The sequence below is a fragment of the Cetorhinus maximus genome, chromosome X (assembly GCF_964194155.1).
Source record: "Cetorhinus maximus chromosome X, sCetMax3.hap1.1, whole genome shotgun sequence".
NCBI classification, from domain to species: Eukaryota; Metazoa; Chordata; class Chondrichthyes; order Lamniformes; family Cetorhinidae; genus Cetorhinus; species Cetorhinus maximus.
Window position 1 is genome coordinate 17511199 of NC_135917.1, and position 22707 is coordinate 17533905.

The 22707-nt window shown below is 47.9% G+C and overlaps 1 protein-coding gene across 1 annotated transcript in view; it reads right to left on the minus strand.

The window, feature by feature from the left end:
- pou6f1 (POU class 6 homeobox 1) overlaps positions 1–22707 on the minus strand; it is a 294584-nt gene that overhangs the window by 69231 nt on the left and 202646 nt on the right. Inside the window, exon 9 of the mRNA XM_078534560.1 lies at positions 21636–21765. Coding sequence (XP_078390686.1) covers positions 21636–21765 — 130 coding nt within the window. The remainder of the gene's footprint in view (positions 1–21635; positions 21766–22707) is intronic.

Genomic DNA, 22707 nt, shown 5'->3' on the forward strand with positions numbered 1-22707 from the left:
GAGTGAAGGCTCCGTGCGTGTGGGAGAGTGAAGGCTCCGTGCGTGTGGGAGAGTGAAGGCTCCGTGTGCATGGGAGAGTGAAGGCTCCGTGTGTGTGTGGGAGAGTGAAGGCTCCATATGTGTGGGAGAGTGAAGGCTCCGTGTGCGTGGGACAGTGAAGGCTCCGTGCGTGTGGGAGAATGCTTGCTCAAGGCTCCGAAAGGCCCTGCCTCACACGCACTTCTCTCTCCAGAATCACTCGTGGGCCTGCTCCGTGCAACTAAACTACTAGTAGGGTTGGGGGATGAGGAGCTGGGGTCGTGGGACTGTAGTGGAAGGACTCATGGAGCCTGTCAGTGAAGCTGAGAGACAACATTACACGTTATACAGTGAAAGTAAATATATTTTCAGATTATAAAGTGACAAAATGTGTTCACCTGTGCAACCAACTGTGATCAGGACTGTTGAACTTTTCTAGGCCTACCACTGTCCTGACATCCACAGCAGTGGTGGAGACAGCCTGTCCAGTGGTTGGCCTTGTTGTCTCTGATGACTTTGTCATGAGTCCTCTGGAGATCCGAGTCTTTGAGGGCCCTGGCTTGCTTTGGCTGTCTTCCTGTGGGCCGGCTGCTCCCTCTGTGATGACAGAGGTTGAGGTTGAGAGAGTCACAGGCAAAGGGGACTCAGGGAGAGAGGACAGCCTCTGAGATTCCTGAGTGAATGACCCAGGGGTGTCCAACTGCTGCTCCTCCTCCCTTCAGGTGCCCAAGGGCCCCGGCCTGACTCCTTGAAGGGAAGGAGGGATGTCGAGGTGCCCGGTTTACCCCCTCGTGTTGCCCCTGCAGGAACTCAGCCATGGCTACCGCGATGAAGTGCAGGGCATAAGAACATAAGAACTAGAAGCAGGAGTAGGCAATTCAGCCCCTCGAGCCTGCCCCGCTATTCAATACGATCATGGCTGATCTCATTTCGGCCTCAACTCCAATTTCCCACCCTCTCCCCATAACCTTTTAATCCGTTACTAATTAAAAATCTGTCCATCTCCTCCTTAAATTTATTCAGCGTCCCGGCATCCACTGCACTCTGAGGTAGTGAATTCCACAGATTCACGACCCTTTGAGAAAAGTAATTCCTCCTCATCTCTGATTTAAATCTACCACCCCTTAGCCTAAAACTATGGCCTTATAGTTTCTAGAATGCCCCACAAGGGAAACATCTGCTCCACGTCTACTTTGTCTATCCCCTTTAGCATCTCATATACCTCAATTAGATCTCCTCTCATCCTTCTAAACTCTAGCGAGTATAGGCCTAAACTGCTCAATCTCTCCTCATAAGACAAGCCCCGCTTCTCTAGAATCAATCTAGTGAACCTCCTCTGAACCGTCTCCATTGCAACTACATCCTTCCTCAAGTAAGGGGACCAAACTGTGCACAGTGCTCCAGGTGCAATCTCACCAATGCCTTGTACAGTTGCAACAACACTTCCTTATTTTTATACTCTATTCCTTTAGCAATAAATGCCAAAATTCCATTTACCTTCCTTATTACCTGCTGTACCTGCATACTAGCTTTCAGCGATTCATGCACGAGGACACCCAGATCTCTCTGTACTGAAGCATTCTGAAGTTTCTCTCCATTTAAATAATAAGTCACCTTTTTATTCTTCCAACCAAAATGGATAACCTCACACTTACCCACGTTAAACTCCATCTGCCAAATTTTGGCCCATTCACCTAACCTGTCCATATCCCATTTGTAAATTTCTTATTTCTTCATTGCAACTTACTTTCCCACCTATTTTGGTGTCATCTGCAAATTTAGCTCATGTGCGCATCTCCACGTTCTGCTGGACCAGGGTCTCCATGGCGTCCACCATCCTTCCCATGGAGACCTCCATGCATGCACATGTGAGCACCACTTTATCAGAGAGCAGGCAGACACACTCCTCTGACTCGCATGCTACTCTGTTGAGGGCTTCCAACAGCTCTGTGTGATGTTCCCCTGCCTTCCGCTGACTCTCCACGGTAAGTTTGAAGGCCAAATCCAGAGGCTCGTCATCTGATTTCGACTTCACAAATGCCTCTTTGCAGTCCTCAGAGTGCCGGAGAACTGGGCTGAACCTGCCTCCTCCTGCTGCAGACACGTCTGTGCGGTGACCACCAGATAACCAGATAGTGAACCTGAGCCTGTTCTAGATCTAGGTACCACCGAGCTGTGTGTCTCTGCGCTGGTGGGGGGTGTGGGTAAGCGCTGTGACAGGTCTTCCAAGCTGCTTATTTCCAGCTCTTCAATGCAGGAGGTGTCCTCTTGGCTGGAGGCGAGGACCTGGATGGAGCTGAGGGATTGGCTGGCTGAGGGTGTCGGTCGCTTGGCAGAGCTCCCTGTGAACCAAAGTAGAGATAATTAGTGCATGGCAGCAGAGTCAAAAGCGGGAGAGAGAGAGAGAGAGAGAGAGAGAGAGAGAGCACTCACAGTTACACTGAGAGGGGGATGATGTGGTGCAGAATCCTCACGTGGGTGTTCACCACTGACCTCACCGTCACTGCAGGCACAGTCCATGTCCTCACCAGTCAGTGCGATGGCTCACTCCTCAAAGTGAGTGAGGGGCCTAATGTGGGCCACTCCACCCTCCGTCTGGGACCTCTCCCTGTTGTTGTGAGCCACCTTCTCCTGCATGAAAACAGATGGAGAGAGTGTGAGCGGGACACATGGCACTGTGTGTAATGTTTGTGTGGTGAGCGGAGTCATGGACAGGATGAGGATCTGAGCTCGAGAGGCTATGAGTCTGATGGAGATGTGAGGGTGTGTGTGAGAGTTAGTGGTGTTGTCTCTCGAGGTGTGAGGTCCCTGTGGGTTTGTGGATGCGAGTTAAGAGTGATGAGGTTGTTGACTTTCTCTGGTAGAACAGATGAGAGCATTCATCCTCGTCCTGCACTGGATGGCTGACCTCCTCTGTGCTCCGGTGGCACTGACCACCACTGCCACTGCCTCCCAGGCTGGATTGGTGACCCAGGTGGACCTCCTGAGGCCACAGCCCTGTAGAGATAGAGGTAGAGGACATCGCTGCGGCCTTCCACTACATCCCGCAGGTACCCTAGAGAGACTTCACTCAATTTGGGGGCTGCTGCCTTCCTGGCTTTCGGGGCCATCTGTTGCCTGGAGCAGTCCTGGTCTGTAAATATGAAGTAGGCTGCGCTTTAAATATGGCACCCGGAGTGAGGAAGCACTGAGGTCACAGCGTGGTGGGCAAATCCGAGCCCACCCACCAGCAATCTGGAGGGTTTCCCATGAATGCATTATTAATGAGGCGCCGGGAAGGGGACGATACAGTGCGAAAACCCGCCATTGCAGCCAGTGTGTAAAATGTCTTTTTTCACACCCGCTACTGCATTTAGTGTAAATCTGGGATGGTTCCATCCCTTGTTTATCAATGAAATGTATTTTTATTGAAGATATTAAATTGTTTCTTTAAATGTTTCCCACCATTCATTTACCTCCATACCCTTTAGTCCATTTACCAATTAATCTTAGCCAGTTCTCCCCTCACACCTACGTACTGGGCGTTGTTGAAATTTAAGATTCTGGTTTGTGATTGGAGTATGCCACTTTCAAACTCAACATAAAATTCAATGTTTTCTTGTTAATTCATTCACGGGTGCTGCATTTGGACATGGACTGCTTCAGCATCTGAGGAGTCATGAATGGTGCTGAACATTGTGCAATCATCAGCGAACATCCCCGTTTCTGACCTTATGATGGAAGGAAGGTCATTGATGAAGCAGCTGAAGATGTTGGGGACGGTAATTGGTCGGGTTGGATTTGTCCTGATTTTTGTGTACAGGACATACCTGGGTTCCACATTCCAGATTGCTGAGTAGATGCCAGTGTTGTAGCTGTACTGGAACAGCTTGGCTAGGGGCGCGGCAAGTTCTGGAGCACAAGTTTTCAGTACTATTGCTGGAATATTGTCAGGGCCCATTATTATGATCACTATTTCACAGAGGATCTTTTGCCATAATCCTGCTTCATTACACAATACTAGATCTAAGATAGCTTTATCCCCAGTCAGTTCCACAATGTATTATTCCAAGGAACTGTCACAACAAACAAAAGCATTCTACAAACACTCAGTAAGGTGTCACTTTGCCCAGCATCCACAGTCCTCACTGAAAGCTGCAAGGAGAAGTCCACCATGAGAACTTCTCATTATGAGTTAGTTGAGTCTAGTTTATGAAGAGGAAGCTTAAATCAAGTCTCCTTTTTGAAGAAATATAAAATGCAAAATGGGGACAATACTGTATGCCAGTTTGGAGTATACTTGAACTGAAGATAAATTAGCTGTGCCATTCAACTCAGTTCTAATTCAGGGATGAAAAGGCCGAAGCACTTAAAAAAACACATAATATTACCATCTGCACAGAATAATTAATATTTTTGTGAAAAAAATCATGCAATAAAAACAGAATTTAGTTGATTCATCTCCATAACATTGGCCCAGATCTCTGGTCAGCAGCTAAGGTACCTGCCACTGACCATGATAAAAACTGTCTTTAACTTTTTACACTGGAGCTTTCGAAGCTTCCTGGCCCTGTTGCAAGACATAGTCAAAATTGAAGGCAGCCACAAAGGGTGCTGGTGAGGCGTAGAACCAGCAGCCTTGCAATGCTATGGGGTTTTTTTTTAAGTTCTCAAGCATTTTTTTAAACTATTTCTAATTTTGCAAAGACTTTTAATGAGCTTGTGTAAGTAAGCATGGAAAAAAATCTTGACATAAATTTAAAAGGTACTTGAAATGAAATAGATGGTAAACTGCACTGATATTTATTGAAATATAAACAGAATATGCTGGAAACACTCAGCATGTCAGGCAGCATCTGTAGAAAGAAACAGTTAACATTTCAGATCATCAGGGACCCTGAGTCACCTGTCATTTTAATTCTCCACCTTGCTCTCACTCTGACCTTTCTGTCCTTGGCCTGCTACAATGTTCCAGTTAAGCTCAATGCAAGTCTGTGGAACGGCACCTCAACTTTCAACTCAGCACTCTACAGTCTTCTGGACTCAACATTGAGGTCAACAATCTTAGGTCATAACCTCTACCTCCATTTGTTTCTTTTTTTTGTGCTGGTTCATTTTTTCCCTCGTTTCTTTCTTTATTCCTTCACTTTGCATTCGGACGGCTGCTCTCTAGCCATTCACACCTTATCCGGGCACATCGTTTGTTTCTTTACTATATCCATTCCCGTTCTCTTTAGCCTTTGGACCATGAAGCTGTTTTTCATTTAATCTCTCCTGCCCTTGAACCTATCACAGACCTCCCCTTTTGTTCCTCCTCCCCCCACCACCATTTCACTTGTTTTAAACCTATTACATTTCTAGCTTTTGTCATTTCTGATGAAGAGTCATCGACCTGAAATGTTAACTCTGTTTTTCTCTCTCTACAGATGCTACCTGGCCTGTTGAGCATTTCCAACATTTTCTGTTTTTATTTCAGCTTTCCAGCCTCTGCAGTATTTTAGTTTTGATATTTATTGTTAAAAGAAGGAATTAGCAGTGGTCAAGGGCTTTGAGTCCACGGATTTTTTTTGTTATTAATGTTTACAGGAAGGATTATCAATGAAATCAGCTGCTCCGGATTGCGTGAGTGCTTTGAGTCCATTGATATGTTTTGAATTAATTTTTATCGAAAGGATTCACAGCTGTTTACAAGTGGAGTGGGACATGTGCGAAAGAGCACACAGATCTCCCTGAGGCTGAGTGCTGCCTCAGGGAGATTGGCTCCAAATTAAAATTTGCAATACAAACGATAGAAAAATTTCCCTGACATGTACCCTCATGTGACACTGTCACATGAGTTGGGACATGTCCATCACTTTTATTGCAACCTTTATTAAAAATTTAAATACCCTTATGAAACCCCATCCCGCCTGTGGATGAGGTTTCATTCTTTTTCTGAAGCCTGCCAGGGCTTCATTTAATCTCTCCTGCCTTAAGGTTGGACAAGCAGGTCCATCAATGACTTTAATTAGTTTCTCAGTGGCTCAATAGGCCGTTGACAGGTTGGCGGCTGCGCAGCTGACTCAGCTGTGCCCCCGCCGACCTGAAAATGGAAATGACACGGGGTGACATCGGGAGTTCCACCTGACGCCATCCCGCATCATTTTATGCGGCGGTCTTGCCCCCGCTCACCGACCGGAAGATACTGCCCCATGTTCCCAGAGGATTAGCCTGGGCCTCTGTATTACTAGTTCACCATTTCCCTTTCTCTTATACAAATTTGTTCTTTAAAGTAAACTTGCTGAACATAAGAACCAGGAGCAGGAGTGGGCAATTCAGCACCTTGGGCCTGCCCCGCCATTCAATACGATCATGGCTGATCTCATCTCGGCCTCAACTCCAAATTTCCGTCCTCTCCCCCATAGCCTTTCAACCCGTTACTAGTTAAAAATCTGTCTATCTCCTCCTTAAATTTATTCAACGTCCCGGCATCCACAGATTCACGACCCTTTGAGAAAAGTAATTCCTCCTCATCTCTGATTTAAATCTACCACCCCTTTGCCTAAGACTATGACCACTTGTTCTAGAATGCCCCACAAGGGGAAACGTCTACTTTATCTATCCCCTTTAGCATCTTATATACCTCAATTAGATCTCCTCTCATCCTTGTAAACTGTAGCGAGTATAGGCCTCAACTGCTCAATCTCTCCTCATAAGACAAGCCCCGCATCTCTGGAATCAATCTAGTGAACCTCCTCTGAACCGCCTCCAATGCAACTACATCCTTCCTCAAGTAAGGGGACCAAAACTGTGCACAGTGCTCCAGGTGCGGTCTCACCAATGCCTTGTACAGTTGCAACAACACTTCCCTATTTTTATACTCTATTCCTTTAGCAATAAATGCCAAAATTCCATTTGCTTTCCTTATTACCTGTTGTACCTGCGTACTAGCTTTCAGCGATTCATGCACGAGGATACCCAGATCCCTCTGCACTGAAGCATTCTGAAGTTTCTCTCCATTTTAATAATAAGTCACCTTTTTATTCTTCCGACCAAAATGGATAACCTCACACTTACCCACGTTAAACTCCATCTGCCAAATTTTGACCCATTCACCTAACCTGTCCATATCCATTTGTAAATTTCTTATTTCTTCATTGCAACTTACTTTCCCACCTATTTTGCTGTCATCTGCAAAGTTAGCCATAGTACCTTCTATCCCTGAATCCAAGTCATTAATATAGATTGTAAATAGTTGCGGCCCAAGGACTGAACCCTGCGGCGCCCCACTAGTTACAGCTTGCCATCCAGAAAAAGACCCATTTATCCCGACTCTCTGCTTTCTGTTGGTTAGCCAATCCTCTATCCAAGCTAATATATTACCCCTAACTCTGTGTGATCTTATCTTGTGTATTAATCTTTTGTGTGGCACCTTATCAAAGGCCTTCTGGAAGTCCAGATATACTACATCTACATGATCCCCATTATCCACTTTGCTTGTCACATTTTCACAGAACTCTAGCAAATTAGTCAAACATGATTTACTCTTCATAAAACCATGCTGACTCTGATGGATTGCATTTTGACTTTCCAAATGCCCCATTACTACTTCCTTAATAATGGAATCCAACAATTTCCCAACGACAGACGTTAAACTAACTGGTCTATAGTTCCCTACTTTCTGCCTCCCCCCTTTTTGAATAAGGTTGGCGGGCAGGCCGGGAGCCCTGGCGGGCTTCAGAGAAAGCATGAAACCTCATCTATGGGCGGGATGAGATTTCATAAGGGTATTTAAATTTTTAATAAAGGCTGCAATAAAAGTTATGGACACGTCCCAACTCATGTGACAGTGTCACATGAGGGGACGTGTGAGGGAAATTTTTCTATCATTTGTATTGCAAATTTTGATTAGGAGCTGATCTCCCTGAGGCAGCACTCCCAGCTGAGGGAATCCCCCGCAACCCACACAGGGAGCACATGGCGCTTCCTGGCGGACATCATGCTGGGCAGGCTTTAATTGGCACGCCCACGTAAAATGGCAGCGCGCCCCCAATTGGGGCACCGATCAGAGGCGCGCCCACCCATGCCTGCTCCCGCACTTCCCCCCCAACAGGGGGAGAATATTTCCCATGATTACAAATCCCACCACAGCAGCCAGTGGAATTTGAATTCAGTTAATCAAATCACTGCAGGAGTTCCTCAGGGTAGTGTCCTCGGCCCAACCATCTTCAGCTGCTTCATCAATGACCTTCCTTCCAGCATAAGGTCAAAAGTGGGAATGTTCACTAATGATTGTACAATGTTCAGCACCATTCGTGACTCCTCAGATACTGAAGCAGATGGAGTATAATGTAGGAAAATGTGAAGTTGTTCACTTTGGCAGGAAGAATAAAAAAGCAGAATATTACTTAAACGGGGAACAACTGCAGATTTCCAAGATGCAGAGGGATCTGGGTGTTCTAGTACATGAGTCACAAAAAGTTAGTATGCAGGTACAGCAAGTAATTAAGAAGGCTAATGGAATGCTATCCTTTATTACAAGAGGAATTGAACATAAAAGTAAGGATGTTATGCTTATAGTTATACAGGGCATTGGTGAGACCACATCTCGAATACTATGTTGGTCTCCTTGTTTAAGGAAGGATGTAAATGCATTGGAGGCGGTTTAGAGGAGGTTTACTAGATTGATACCTGGAATGAGCGGGTTCTCTTATGAGGAAAGGTTGGACAGACTGGGCTTGTTTCCACTGGAGTTTGGAAGAATGAGGGGTGATTTGATTGAAGTATACAAGATCCTGAACAGTCTTGGCAAGGTGGACGTGGAAAGGATGTTTCCTCTTGTGGGTGAGTCCAGAACTAGGGGGCACTGTTTTAAAATTAGGGGTCGCCCTTTTAGGACAGAGATGAGGAGAATTTTTTTCCCTCAGAGGATTATGTGACTTTGGAACACTTTGCCTCAGAAGGCAGTGGAGGCGGGGTCATTGAATATTTTTAAAGCAGAGGTAGATAGATTCTTGTTAGGCCAGGGAATCAAAGGTTATCGGGGGTAGGTGGGAATCAAAATATAAACCATGATCTTATTGAATGGCAGAGCAGACTACAGGGGCTGAATGGCCTACTTCTGCTCCTATTTCGTATGTTTGTATGCATGTTTGTATGTTCATATGCAGCAAGAACTGTTCAACATTCACAAGCAATGTGCCAAGTAATGACCATCCCCAACAAGAGGGAATCTAACCATCTCCCATTGACATTCAATGGCATGACCATCACTGAATGTCCTAATATCAACATCCTGGGGGTTACCATCGACCAGAAACTGAATTGGACTAGCCACACAAATACTGTGGCTACAAGGGCAGGTCAGAGGCTAGGAATCCTGTGTAAGTAATTCACCTCCTGACTCCCCAAAGCCTGTCCACCATCTACAAGGCACAAGTCAGGAGTGTGATGGAATACTCCCCACTTGCCTGGATGAGTGCAGCTCCCACAACACTCAAGAAGCTTGACACCATCCAGGACAAACCAGCCTGCTTGATCGGCACCCCTTTCACAAACATTCACTCCCTCCACAACCAACGCACAGTGGAAGCAGTGTGCACCATCTACAAGATGCACTGCAGGAACTTGCCAAGGCTCCTTAGAGAGCACCTTCCAAACCCACGACCACTACCATCTAGAAGGACAAGGGCAGCAGATAGATGGGAACACCACCACCTGGAAGTTCCCCTCCAAGTCACTCACCATCCTGACTTGGAACTATATCGCCGTTCCTTCACTGTCGCTGGTGTTAGGAAATAGAGATAATTTAAGTAAGTTATATGTGTATTTGGGTGTGTTAAGAATAAGGTATATCTTTTAGATTAAGTTTAATTTGTATTTCTGTATGTGTGTGTTAACAAAGGGAGAATTTGAGTTTTAGTTTCACTTTAAAAGATGCCTGCATTGTAATGAGATTTTATGACTCTTGAAGGGGAAGTAAAACAAACAAGGTAGGAAAAAAACTGTGCTGTTGGCTAGCAACAGCAGGCTCCACAGAGACAGAAAAGTAGCTTCAGTTCAATTGAAAGCAATCTGAATTCAGTTGGAAGCAGCATAGCAGAGGGACAGATAGCAAGTCTCAAACTGAAGTTGAAGCCAGGATTCCAAACAGACTGGATACTGGGAGAGGGAACTGCAGACAACAGATTTCCCAAAAGAACCAAAAGGTCCCACGGCCAAGGAGTGCGACAGAAAGGAGGGGTCCCAAGAAGACCTTCTAGTCAAAGGAAGAGCAAGATTCCAGAAAAGATCCTGTTCTGTGGAAGTGAAAGTAAGGAGCAGGGAGGAAGGCTCCAAGCTTGAAGGAAGAAAGCTGCAGGATGCAGACTTAAAGCAAAATAGCTTGGGAGAAGCCAGAAGGTCCAAGGAGATAGCTGAAGGTCTGTAACTCTTTATTATGGGCATGTGAAGCAGTGGTGCTCTGTTGGCATGGCTGAGTCAGTGAGTGAGTGCGTGGAAGAAAGCTTGAATACACGTGGTGATCCAGGGGAGAGGAACATCAGAAGGAGAGTTTGAAACCCTGGAGATGGGCCCTTGAGAAAGACGTCTGAGAGAAAGCATTGGTTTGGGAGAAAATTCCAAAGCGAGTTCTTGGAGTGTGGAGATTGGAAACCCTTGTGTGAAAGATGGAGCTCAGTGAGACTGGTTGGCTCACGGTGGGACAAGTGTCTGGGGGGAGTTGATGAGGGATCTATAGCATCTGTATGGGGTGGCATCTGTCACTTGGTTTTAGAGTGTGGTGTGTGTGACCACAGGGTGTCTATTGGTTTACATGGACTGTGTATTTACTGTGAACATAGATAGTTTTTGTTACTTGTGTTGTCCTTACAAATCTGTATATATGTGTAAAGGTATAGTTGTGGGTGAAGGAGTACTGTAATATAGTTAATCTTTTGTTGTTGAATAAATGATTTATTCTTTTAAAAGTTCATCAGCTGACTCCTGTGCTTCTGTTCAGTAGCTACACTCCACGTATCTAAACAAACAAAAGTTTGGATCTATCAAGCTGGATTTCACCCTGGGATCTGACTTGTCCAGTAATAACATCAGCTGGGATCGTAACACAGGGTCAAAATCCTAGAAATCCCTCCCTAACAGCACTGTGGGGGTACCTACACCACAGGGACTGCAGCGGTTCAAGAAGGCAGCTCACCACCACCTTCTCAAGGGCAATTAGGGATGGGCAATAAATGCTGACCCAGCCAGCAACACCCACATAATAAAAGAGAATTAAAAAGGGAAGAATTGAACCTAAAGAAAAAAGCATTAATGAAGTACACAGACAGCAGAGGAAGATGCCAAAAGGGAATGCAAAAAGGTTAGGAAATAAATCTAAAGGACAATTGAGAAGGTAAAGACAAATTGAAGAGTGAAATTACAAACATGAAAAGAAATAGTATTCTACAGACGCGTGGTGCTAGATTTTACATTTCCCCACCAGGATGGGTGGGAAGCCTGGCAGCTTTTACTGGGTGAGCTGGTGATGGGCAAGTGGGGTGGTGTCCTCCTTTGGGGGTCCCCTGTGCCCATCAGAGGTAATGCCCTCTCTCCCCACAAAGACCACAGACCCCCTTTAACCCTCCCCTGGCTTCTCAAAGCCAGCCCTCCACCTCGCTGGGGCCTGCTGAAACACCGGACTTAACTTCAGTCCGGCCTACATAACCTCCTCTTCTTCGGGACTGCCTGTAGTCCCAGCAGTGGCTACTGTTCGAACCTGGCAGTGCTGGGACTACAGAGCTGCTGGCCAATCAGATTGACCAGCAGCTTGAGAAGGCTGAATTCCTTTCCAAATGGAGGCAGAAGTCTCACCCTGAGCCAATTAATGGCCCGCTGAGTGTAAAATGGCTGAGGGGCAGACAACTTTATGGCAGGTGGGCTGCCGACTGACTTTTTATTCATGGGGGATGGGGCAGGTGCAGGCAACACCAACCCATAAATACAAAAAGAAAAATCAGGATAGCAATAGGACTACACAGGTATACACACAGTAAACCCACAGGTAATGACAGTGAAATGGCAGAAATGGGCCATAATTTCCAAGCTTCCCAGCATCGGATTGGGAGTGTACCCCAAAGATGCTCTGGGGAATCCCTCTTGGAACTTCACAGGTAAGGGTTCGCACAGCAATTGCCCAGAAGCACAAATTTCCTCTGGGCAATTGCCCTGCTCTGGGAACCATCCGAAAATGCGATTTAAATTGCAAACTTTGCATGGTTCCAACAGGGCTACACCAATAGTTACTCAGAAAAATCTGGAGAATTAAAACCTCTTCTGGCTTCTGGGCAACTACTGTAAAGACCCAGACCGACCCCCCTCCCACAGGGCTCTCCCCACACCCCCGATCCCCACATAGGACTGCCCCCAGCACCCCTGACCACCCCCCCCCCCCCCCAGGGGTCTCCTCCCATCCCACGACTAGCTACACCCCCACGGTATTCCCCACACCCTGACACCCCCACCCCCATGGGTCCGACTGTCAGCCCCACACCTGCACCCTCCCCCACCCCCTTCCCAAGGCTCGACCCCCTCCCCTCTCCCCCATCCCCAATCAGCCCCCAACACCCCAAGGCTTAACCCCACCCCCGGACCTCCAATCCCCCCACCCCCTCCCCCAAATCCTATCCACTTACCCGAGACACTTACCTTCTCCCTGGCCTATCAGTTTCAATGGGCCTTTAAACTTACCTGGTTTACGGCAGCTAGTGCTGTAAAAAGGGGCGTGTCCTCCTTCACTTCGATGGAGCTGGGCCTCGGGATGAGCTGCGCTGCCTGGATCTCGCCCGGCCTGAGTCGGAAGCTCGGGCGAGACAGGCACAGAAGAAATTAATAGGAGTGTTTGGGCACGGAGTGGCAATCCGACGCTGAGTGCCACTCCGAGGAAGTTACAGCCCAATAAATAATAACTTTGCCTTGGTATTTATCAGGGAAACTAACATGGTTTTGTGACATTAGAAGAAGATAATAAAAAAAGACATTTAAGGGAGTGGGGGGGGGGGGAGGTTCGGGTGAGAGGATAAAACCATTGTACCTGATGGATTAGGGCAGAGGCACTGTGACATATGTAGAAAACTATTCATTGGAAAAGGGAATAATGCCAGAGGACTGGCGGACAGCAAATGTGATTCCCATATTTAAAAAGGGAGATTGAACAAATCCAGGAAACTACACACTGGCTAGCTTAACCAGGAAAGATAATGAAATCTTTACGCCAAGATAGAATAAAAAGACACCTAGGAGTTGGAAATCTAATAAGGAGTAGTCAGCATGGATTCTAAAAGCAATTGTTCTGCTTTACCAACCTTACTGAATTCTTGGAATATGTAACAGAGAAAGTAAATAAAGGGAATGTCATTTTTTTATTCTCAAAAAGTCTTCAATGAGGTACTGGATAGCAGACAGAGAATACGGAGTTGAGACATGGGGCAGAATGGATAACAAGCCGACACAAAACAGAAAACAGGGACTAGGGGCAGAATTTTACCCTTGGCGTGTGGGCTCGGTGGGGGTGGTTGGGAAGTTGATTTTATGCAGCCGGGCCAATCAAGGCCTGCTCAGTGTGAGACGCGGCCTTTCAATGAGCGGATTTAATGTCCGCCGGGTCCGATGGCGACCCAGCAGCCGATTCAAACGCAGCCTCAGCAGCCCCTGGCGGGCTGCCACTGAAGGACGTGGAAGTCCTGTGAATGGAGACCGTAGCGGGTGGACACGGCAGGCGGGAGGGCAGGTCGGCGGGGCAGTCAGCCCCATGTTTCTCAGACAAGTACCTCGCTGCCCTCCTGGAGGAGGTGGCAGCCAGGAGAGAAAGACTTGCCCTTAGGAACGGGAGGAGGAGGCCCTCCCACCTCACCAAAGAGGCCTGGGAGGAGGTGGCATCCAGTGTCAGCAGCCACGGCGTGGTGAGGTGCACATGGGTGCAGTGCCGGAAGCGCTTTAAAAATCTCCTGCGATCGGGAAGGGTGAGTACCGTGTTAGCATGGGTCACTTTGCAGAACCGGTAAGAGCTGCCCACCCCCCCTGCGGACCTCACAGGTGTTAGAGTTAAGAGTGTGGCAAATGTCAATGAGGCAGGAGCTGGCCAAGGGGGTGAGCCCTGGCTGCTCGGACTGAGTGCCTTGCGGCTCCAGGGTCATGAATCGGCTGAGCCCTGCGAGGTGTTGCTCAGGTGGGGTTGGCCAGGCTGCAATGGTGCTGCAGGTACAGAGTGGACTAATCAATGCACCTCTATCCTTCCAGGAGAAAACATCCCATAACAATGCAGAGAGGTCACGGACTGGCGAGGGACCCCCACACCTCCTCATCCTCACACGCTATGAGCAGGGGGCGCTGGAGTTGGAGCAGCGCCATGCGCTTAGGTCAAGCGGCCGTGGTGAGGTTGGGGTGCCACAGGGAGTGCAGTGCACTGAGGTGAGAATGTGGCTTTTTGCAACCATTACAGTGCAGTCAGTATATTGATGTGAGCCTCGAACCTGGAATCCCCATTGATAGTCGAAAGACGAGGGCACCATGATGCATATCTCTGCCTCACCAGGGTGCCTGGCATGCACAGTGACCGTGTAATGACTTAAATCAATGATATGTCCTTATTCTCCCTTTTAGGCTCACCAGCAGCGCCTGGTTGTGAGGAGCCTGAAGGCCCACCCCTGGCTGCTGAGGATCAGCATACTGAGCACACACCTGCTCTCTGCCAAGCACCCTCTCTGTCAAGCAGACATCAGTGCACATACCTGCACCTCAGTGGGCATAAGATCAGCATCTAGTATCTCGGTGCACATTGGTGAAGGCACTTCACGCTTGCTTGAGGAGCAGGAGGCAGAGAGTGCCCAGACTGCCGGCAGTTGGAGGACGGCTGGGGACCAGGAACATGCTCAGTCAGTGGCTGATGATGGGCCTCTGGAGTTGTCCCTGAGGCAGCAGATGCTGGAAGTCCAGCAGGATCTGGCGGTGATACATGGGGGTCTGTGTGCCATGGTCTCTGTTGTGCAGGAGTCCATGTGGAGCATGAGCAACGCAATGACCCTCATGACCGAGCGCACTGCCTCCTCCATGGACAGAGTGGAGACTCTCATGGAGAGGCTGTGCCAGGAACAGAATCAGGGGTTCCTGGGGATGCGCTCAGACCTGCAGCCCTCACATAGGCACTGACCTCAGCTGGTCAGTGTCAGTGTGGGAGATGGATGAGGCACCCAGTATCCCAGCGAGGTGTCCGTCCATCAATGGTGAGCAGGGGGGTCCAGAGCGACCTCTCGTTGACGCACGAGCTGCCTGTTGTCTCTGTGGGCTCCTCTCAGGGCGCTCCGGACGAGGGCAGTAGTTCCTCTGCCAGTGACCGTGGCATCTGATGAGGCCACGACAAGTGGAGAGATGCCAGCCATGGCACTGGCTGCTCCCTCCCAGGCGGGGCCAGCACAGGCTCCACTGGCCAGAGGACGACCGGCAAGGTCATCAAGGCCAACAGGACACAGTCAGCAGCTGTCTCCAATGCCGGTGCCAGCAAGTGGGGAACACCTAGCACCAACAAGCGAAAACTTAAAGCACCTTAAGCACAACACAGGCTTATCACTGGTGATATTTGGTTCCCCCATTTTTCTGTTGTTTTTTTCACGGTGTGTTGTAAAACACTGGTGAATGTTATTTTCTGCTATGTTTGTCACTCAGAAGTAAATGAGGTGTTTTATTTGCAACTGGCCTCTGGATGCTTCATTTGCTCTGTAGGTGCAGGGTAAGCCATGATGTTATGATGGACGTGTGTCTCCTGAAACTTTATTGCAAAGGCACAGAGTGTATGTTGTTGACCAGGGAACTGTTCCTGTCAGGGATCAAGTATGGAGCCTGCAGCCCTGGCATGTGGTGATGGTTCATCTTTGTTAGGCTAGCTGAAGAGCGTTGGATCAAAGCCTCCCGGGTGTCCCTGCCTCCCTGGAGGTTGCCCAAGTCAGCGTCTATCCCCTAAGCGTTCTCCTGACCGTGCTCGTCCTCATGACTGGACTCATCGTCTGTTGCCAGAACAGCAATGTCAACATCATCTTCCTCCACTGTGTTCCCCCTTTCCAGTGCCAGAATGTGGAAAGCGCAGCATGCAACCACTATCAGTGACACATGATCGGGGGGGGGTATTGCAGTGCGCCCCCTGAACGGTCCAGGCATCGGAAGTGCATCTTGTGAAGACCGATGGTTCTCTCTACCACCGCCCTTGTAGAGGCATGGCTCCTATTGTACTGCTGCTCAGCTTCTGTTCTTGGATGACGGAGAGGTGTCATGAGCCATCTTTTGAGCAGATAGCCCTTGTCGTCCGGCAGCCATCCATTCAGTCGGGCTGAAGCACTGAAGAGCCCCGGCACCTGGGAGTGTCTCAGGATTTATGCATCGTGGGAGCTGCCTGGGTACCTTGCACAGACTTGCAGAATCTGCATCCTGTGATCACACACTATCTGCACGTTCATGGGGTGGAATCCCTTCCTGTTGATGATGGCACCCAGCTCACCCGCTGGCACCTTGATGGCCACATGTGTACAGTCTATAGCACCCTGGGCACGGGGGAACCCAGCAATCGCCGCAAAGCCTCTGGCTCGCTCAGCCTGGCTGGCCTCGTCCGTGTGGTAATGAATGAAAGTCAATGCACGACTGGACAGAGCGTCTGTCTCCAGCTTGACACAACTGTGGACAGCTGATTGGGGGACTCCACACAGACCCCCCACTGAGCCCTGGAAAGACCCGGAGGTATAGAAGTTGAGGGCCACTGTGACCTTCAGAGCCACTGGCATGGGGTGTCCACCCACACAGTCGGAGCTGATCTCAGGTCCAATCATCTGACAGATGGAGGTCACTGTCTCCCTGGAGAGGCGGAGCCTCCTTCAGTATTGCACCTCGGACATATTGAGGTAGCTGCATCGCTGCCTGTAAACCCTGGCAGCAGGATAGTGGCGTCTTCTGCGGCCTATTCCTCCTTGGACTTCCTGCTGGCCCAGCGCCCCTTGTGCCTGCGCCTCTCCTCCCACAGGTCCCTCCCCTGGAAGCTGAATAGGGACACCTGGCCGCCTCTCCCTCCTGCCCCTTTCTTCCTCAGAGGAGGTGCCTCCAGCAGAGACCACAATCCCCATTCCCAGGGTAAGGGAAGGCTGTCTGATACCCGGAAAGCCCCATGCGGTGTGAATCCTCCAGGAGCCTGGAAGACAACACTGAGTCCTGAAGTGAAGCCTCTAAATGCTCTGAATGCAGCTCTGAAGCGAAATGAAGCTGTCCTGTTCACAGAAGCAAGCAGCAGCAAGTGATATCCAAAGCTCCTCACGATTCACATTGTGAAGCCCATTGACCCCTCTTATCCCACCCATGGATGAGGTTTTGCAAATTGCAGCCTGCCCGCCTGCCGATTTTGCCCATGCGATGGCCTGAAAATCGCACGGGCTATGTAAAGTCGGGGACAATTGGTCTCTCAAGGGCCTTAACCGGCCACTTAATTAATGGCGGGCGCGCCGCCATCTTCATCATGTGCCCGCCTAGCGAAATATCACGAGAGTGCGTGCTGACGTCGGGACGCTCGTCTGACGTCAACACGCTTTATTTCACGCACGGACATGTCGGGTGTGCGCCCGTACGCCAAGGGTAAAATTCTGCCCTAGAAGTTAAAGGTTGACAAAATTCAGATTGACAAAAAATGTAAAGTGGTATTACATAAGGATTGGTTCTGGAACTGCTGTTGTCCACCATTTACATAAATGATTTGGACTCAGGAATTGGAAGTATAATTGCAAAATTTGTAGATTCCACCAAATTGCAGAGTAACTTTAATGTACAGGGGCATTACAACAAAATGCAGGAGGACATTAATAAATTGGCAGAATGGGCCTGTAACTGGCAAATAAACATGAATATAGGTAAGTACCAGGTAGCACATTTTGGTAGGAAGAATAAAGAGGTCATATACTCCTTGGAAATTAAGGCTCAGATTTTCAGAGTAGGAAAGTCTGTGGATCTTTAAAAATGGCGGGCAGGACTTGTATGTGGAAGTCTTGCCCCCATTTCCAACAAATCTTATTTTTGACAGTGGGGGAAAGGGCTGATTCACAAAGAAGGGAATTGTGAACTCAGTGCTGAGTTCAAACAGACCCCATTTTTGCTGTTGCAAGGGCTGCAGTGTGGGAACCACAAATTGATGGAGTAGTGTAAATGCAATTGAAGGGTGGATAAGGTCTGTTTAAGTGTCATGATCTGTTGTTTTTTAGACCCCCTGCTCTTTAAACTGTAAAAAAAACCCAGCTACAGGTGTCACAGAGTTAAAACAAAACCCTCTGCTGGACTGCTTTGATTAACAGGTGACCTGTTGCAGGTTAGAAAGAAACAGTAGCATCTGGTTGTGTGGTTTCAATAGAGCTCTTTGTTGACATTTCCCCAATAGCTATTGTGAATGCTTGGTTGAGGTTCAAAAGCTACAATTATCTTAGTGGGAATTCTGAGTTCACAGTTATTGACAGTTTAAAGAGTCTATTAAAGGGTTACCTGCCTTTGATGTGGAATCTAAATACAAGTTTGTTTTTATACAAGATTAACCCCTTGAGGAGATTTAAAAGCTTTAAATAGGTTTTGAGTGAGTGAGTTTTTTCAAGTGTGTAAGAGTGAGAGTTGTATTAGATTGTAGGAAGTTTATCTTTTTTCATCCCCACATGACTCCTGAGGTCTGCCAATGACCATGCTGGGTGAGTGGCTATTGAGGTGACATGAAGGGTACAAAGGGCCAAGGGGGAGGGGTGGTTAGGGGGACATGAGATGGCATTGAGGTGGCATGGAGGATAAAAGAGGCCATGGGGGGTATGAGTTGGTATTGAGTTGGCATGGAGGGTATGAGGGCCATTGAGGTGTGGGCGGGGTGCGGGTGGTGAGGCTAGAGGGCCTAACAACTTTGAAAACAACTGGGACAAAGTCCTAGGTAACAGGGACATTTCATCCAACCAGCCTGTTTTGGCACTTGCCAGAACCTGTGGCAGCCTAGGATCCTTCTTTAAAAAATTCATTCATGGGATGTCGCTGGCTTGGCCAGAATTTATTGCCCATCCATAATTGCCCTTGAGAAGGTGGTGGTGAGCTGCCTTCTTGAACCGCTGCAGTCCATATGGTGTAGATACACCCACAGTGCTGTTAGGCAGGGAGTTCCAGGATTTTGACCCAGCGACCGTGAAGGAACAGTGATATATTTCCAAGTCAGGATGGTGAGTAGTTTGAAGTGGAACTCCCAGGTGGTGGTGTTCCCTTGTGTCTGCTGCCCTTGTCCTTCTAGATGGTAGTGGTTGTAGGTTTAGAAGGTGCCGTCTAAGGAGCCTTGGTGAATTCCTGCAGTGCATCTTGTAGATGGTACACACTGCTGGTTGGTGTGGAGGGAGTGTGTTGGTGGTGGAGAGAGTGAATGTTTATGGATGGGGTGCCAATCAAGCAGGCTGCTTTGTCCTGAATGGTGTCGAGCTTCTTGAGTGTGGTGGGAGCTGCACTCATCCAGGAGAGTAATCCATCATACTCCTGACTTGTGCCTTGTAGATGGTGGACAGGCTTTGGGGAGTCAGGAGGTGAGTTACTCGTCACACAATTCCCAGCCTCTGACCTGCTCTTGTAGCCACAGTATTTATAATGGCTAGTCCAGTTCAGTTTCTGGTCAATGGTAACCCCCAGGATGTTGATAGTGTGGGATTCAGTGATGGTAATGCCACTGAATGTCAAGGGGTGATGGTTAGATTCTCTCTTGTTGGAGATGCTCATTGCCTGGCACTTGTGTAGCACGAATGTTACTTGCCACTTGTCAGCCCAAGCCTGGATATTGTCCAGGTCTTGCTGCATTTACACATGGACTGCTTCAGTATCTGAGGAGTTGCGAATGGTGCTGAACATTGTACAATCATCAGCGAACATCCCCACTTCTGACCTGATGATGGAAGGAAGGTCATTGATGAAGCACCTGAAGATGGTTGGGCCTAGGACACTACCCTGAGGAACTCCTGCAGTGATGCCCTGGGACTGAGATGACTGACCTCCAACAACCACAACCATCTTCCTTTGTGCTAGATATGACCCTAACCAGTGGAGAGTTTTCCCCCGATTCCCACGGACTCCAGTTTTGCTAGGGCTCCTTGATGCCACACTCGGTCAAATGCTGCCTTGATGTCAAGGGCAGTCACTCTCTCCTCACCTCGGGAGTTCAGCTCTTCTGTTCATGTTTAAACCAAGGCTGTAATGCGGTCAGGAGCTGAGTGGCCCTGGCGGAACCCAAACTGGGCATCAGTGAGCAGGTTATTACTAAGCAACTGCTGCTTGATAGCACTGTTGATGACCCCTTCTATCACTTTACTGATGATCGAGAGTAGACTGATGGGGCGGTAATTAGCTGGGTTGGATTTGTCCTGCTTTTTGTGTACAGGACATACCTGTGCAATTTTCCACATAGCTGGGTAGATGCCAGTGTTGTAGCTGTACTGGAACAGCTTGGCTAGGGGCGCGGCAAGTTCTGGAGCACAAGTCTTCAGTACTATTGCTGGAATATTGTCAGGGCCCATAGGCTTTGCGGTATCCAGTGCCTTCAGTCATTTCTTGATATCACGTGGAGTGAATCGAATTGGATGCTTCCAGGGTTGGTGGGGCATCTTCATCCTGCATCCACGGCACAACATTTCCCATCCCCCCCACCTACCCCCGGAGCAAATATTGCTCATTTCAGGGTACTTTTTACAGAGATGAGTTTGGCGAGTTGGGGAATTTCTCAATTCGAGCTACCTGCCTCAGTATCCAAAATCTGGCCCGAAGTGTCTAAATGGGGTAGAGGAACAGAGGAATCTGGAGTATAGATACAGAGATCAGTAAAAAGTAGTGACAGAAGTTAATAAAGCAAACAAAGCAGTGAGGCTTATTTCTGGAGCTATAGAATTGAAAAGCAGAGAACTTATGCTAAACTTGTCTGGAATCTTGGTTAGACCACACTTAGAGTACCGTGAATAGTTCTGGTTGACATATTACGAAAAGGATACAGAGGCACTCAATTTCCTAGAATAATATTAGAACTGAGAGGTTATACCAATCGGGAAAGAGTGAACAAGCTCCTCTAGAAAAGGGAAGACTGAAGGGTGACCTGATAGAGGTCTTTAAGATTATGAAAGGATTTGATAGAGAGAGATGCTTCCACTTGTGCGCGTGACCAGAACAAGGGAGCTTAAACATAATTTAATCACTACTACATCCCATAAAGAATTCAGGAGAGACTTCTTTGCCCAGAGAATGGTGAGAATGTGGAACTCACTACCACAAGGAGTGGTTGAGGTGAACGGTATAGATATGTTTAAGGGGGAAGCTGGATAAATTCATAAGGGGGATTACAAGAGAGATATGTTGATAGGGTTAGATGAAGAGGGGTGGGAGGAGGCCTGTGTAGATTTGTTGGGTTGAATGGGCTGTTTCTGTGCTCTCCTTTGTGATTCTATCTAACACATGCATGCATACATAAGGCCTATCAATTGTAAATAGCTACAGGTACAGGTGGCTAATGCAGAGATTCAATAATAGCGAGTGAAACACAGTAAACTCATCAATTAAGTGACTGCACATTTAGTACCAGATAATATTTTTGACGGTTTTTGTCCAATACATACTGCTGACTAGTTGTCCAACACTGGCAGTGGAGGGAGTGTTGCTTGGTGTAATGGGTTCAGTCGGTGCAGTGGCTGGGGTTGGTGTCACACTGGGTTGCGTTACAGTAGCCATTGTCTGGAAAGTTTGTACCTTAGGGAAAAGGAGAAAAAATAAAGTTCAGGAATGCTTAGTGTGATTTCCATTCAGAACATACTGGCCCAGCACCAGAGGCACTCTGCTGAACACCCATGGGTTGTCCCGAAGATAATTGGATATGAACTCTCAGTGCTGTCAGGTCTTTTAAATCAGAGCCAAGAACATTTTAGATTTCAGCGTGAACTGAGATATGTTAAACTTTTCTGAAATCTTTCAAGCATGCGCTTTTTATTCAAGATTTCCATGTCTATGTTATGCTGCATAAGGACGAGGAGAGTGCAAGGAAACTGCCATTGATGCTTGTTATCCAACCAGAACGTCAAACTGATGAATAAGTTGATGAAATAATAGATTTTGTTTCAACATATTTGCTTGTGGCCAACTTTGTAAAATTCAGTTTCTGACAGCAGATGGCACTCTATACTGTACCATCAACCATCGATGTGAAGACATATCAAGTAGGCTTTAATGCAGTAGGTAGGTAGGTAATTAACCAAAGGCATCTCTCGCCATCAGACACAATTGCTTGAAGGGCACCACTGGTTAGTTCATTCTGCAGGCAAACTTTATGCAACAAATACAAAGTGACAAAAGTTACATTCATGTCATTGTTATAATCCCAGCTGATGTTAATACTGGACATGTCAGATCCCAGAGTGAAACCTGGCTTGATAGATCCCAACTTTGGGCAGAATCACCCCAGATTTGCACACAGTGCGGTAGCGGGCAAGAAAAAGGGTGTTTTACCCGCCGGCCACAATGGTGGGTTTTCACACCATATCGTCCCATTCCCGGTGTGTCCCTCCTCATTAATGATGCATTCCTGGGAAACACGCCGTATCATCCCAATCCCAGTGCTTCCCTCCTCATTAATGATGCATTCCCGGGAAACACGCCGGATCGCTAGCGGGATAGCCTCTGAATTACCGGCCCCGC